Source organism: Corvus brachyrhynchos, unplaced genomic scaffold (genome assembly GCF_000691975.1).
Source record: "Corvus brachyrhynchos isolate BGI_N302 unplaced genomic scaffold, ASM69197v1 scaffold148, whole genome shotgun sequence".
NCBI classification, from domain to species: domain Eukaryota; kingdom Metazoa; phylum Chordata; class Aves; order Passeriformes; family Corvidae; genus Corvus; species Corvus brachyrhynchos.
This window is the reverse complement of record NW_008239785.1, coordinates 2805547-2806108: the sequence shown is the minus strand read 5'-3', so window position 1 is coordinate 2806108 and position 562 is coordinate 2805547. Positions and strand designations below refer to the sequence as shown.

General features: G+C 44.1%; 1 protein-coding gene across 4 annotated transcripts in view; it reads left to right on the top strand.

Annotated features, from left to right (window-relative positions):
- Positions 1–562, top strand: part of LLGL2 (LLGL2, scribble cell polarity complex component) — a 26010-nt gene that overhangs the window by 10497 nt on the left and 14951 nt on the right. For 3 of the 4 annotated variants that reach the window (XM_017743266.1, XM_017743265.1, XM_017743264.1), the window contains exon 1: positions 127–262. Coding sequence is in view for 1 of the 4 variants with exons in the window: in XM_017743267.1 (XP_017598756.1) it covers positions 92–262 (171 nt within the window). In the remaining 3 variants the exon portion in view is untranslated. Of the gene's footprint in view, positions 1–91; positions 263–562 lie in introns of those variants that run through there. The other variant, XM_017743267.1, reaches the window with a different exon arrangement.

Here is a 562-nt window from a genome sequence, read left to right as displayed (position 1 = left end):
CTCTCACTTATGCTGAAGACAAAGCAGGTGCAGGGGGAGCCTGACAGAGCTGCTTTTTTAGTAAGAAGGGTTGTTTTGGGGAGATAACAGCTCTCTGGAGAGCAGTCATTTGTATGGCTTTCTTTTCAGCAGCTGGAGAACCTCTACTGGCAGAGGGATGGCAGTAAATTCATTAGTTGTCACTATGATGGAAGTTACAGCCAGTGGCCAGTATCCAGTGACAACAGGCAGCCAGAGCCTCTGGAAAACACTGTGCCTTATGGTCAGTAAGTGAGGTTTAACTGTTGTGTATTTGTTCAAACTCAAACTAATTCTGAGCTTGTGTGAAATATTTATGTCACAGTTCTCCCTAGTGTTTAATGGCAAAATGCAGAGGTGCCTCTTGAATGGCTTATGAGCCTGGGCTAAAGGATTTCAGCCCAGTTTTTTTCTTGGATTTGAAACTCCCTTGCATTGTTGAAGTCTGTCCTGAACATGGAGAGCAAGTCTGTTGACAAAATTAGTGCCCCTTATGAAGAAGGGTGTTGGTGATTCAGCTCTTTGTTTTAGCTGGTGTCCTGTT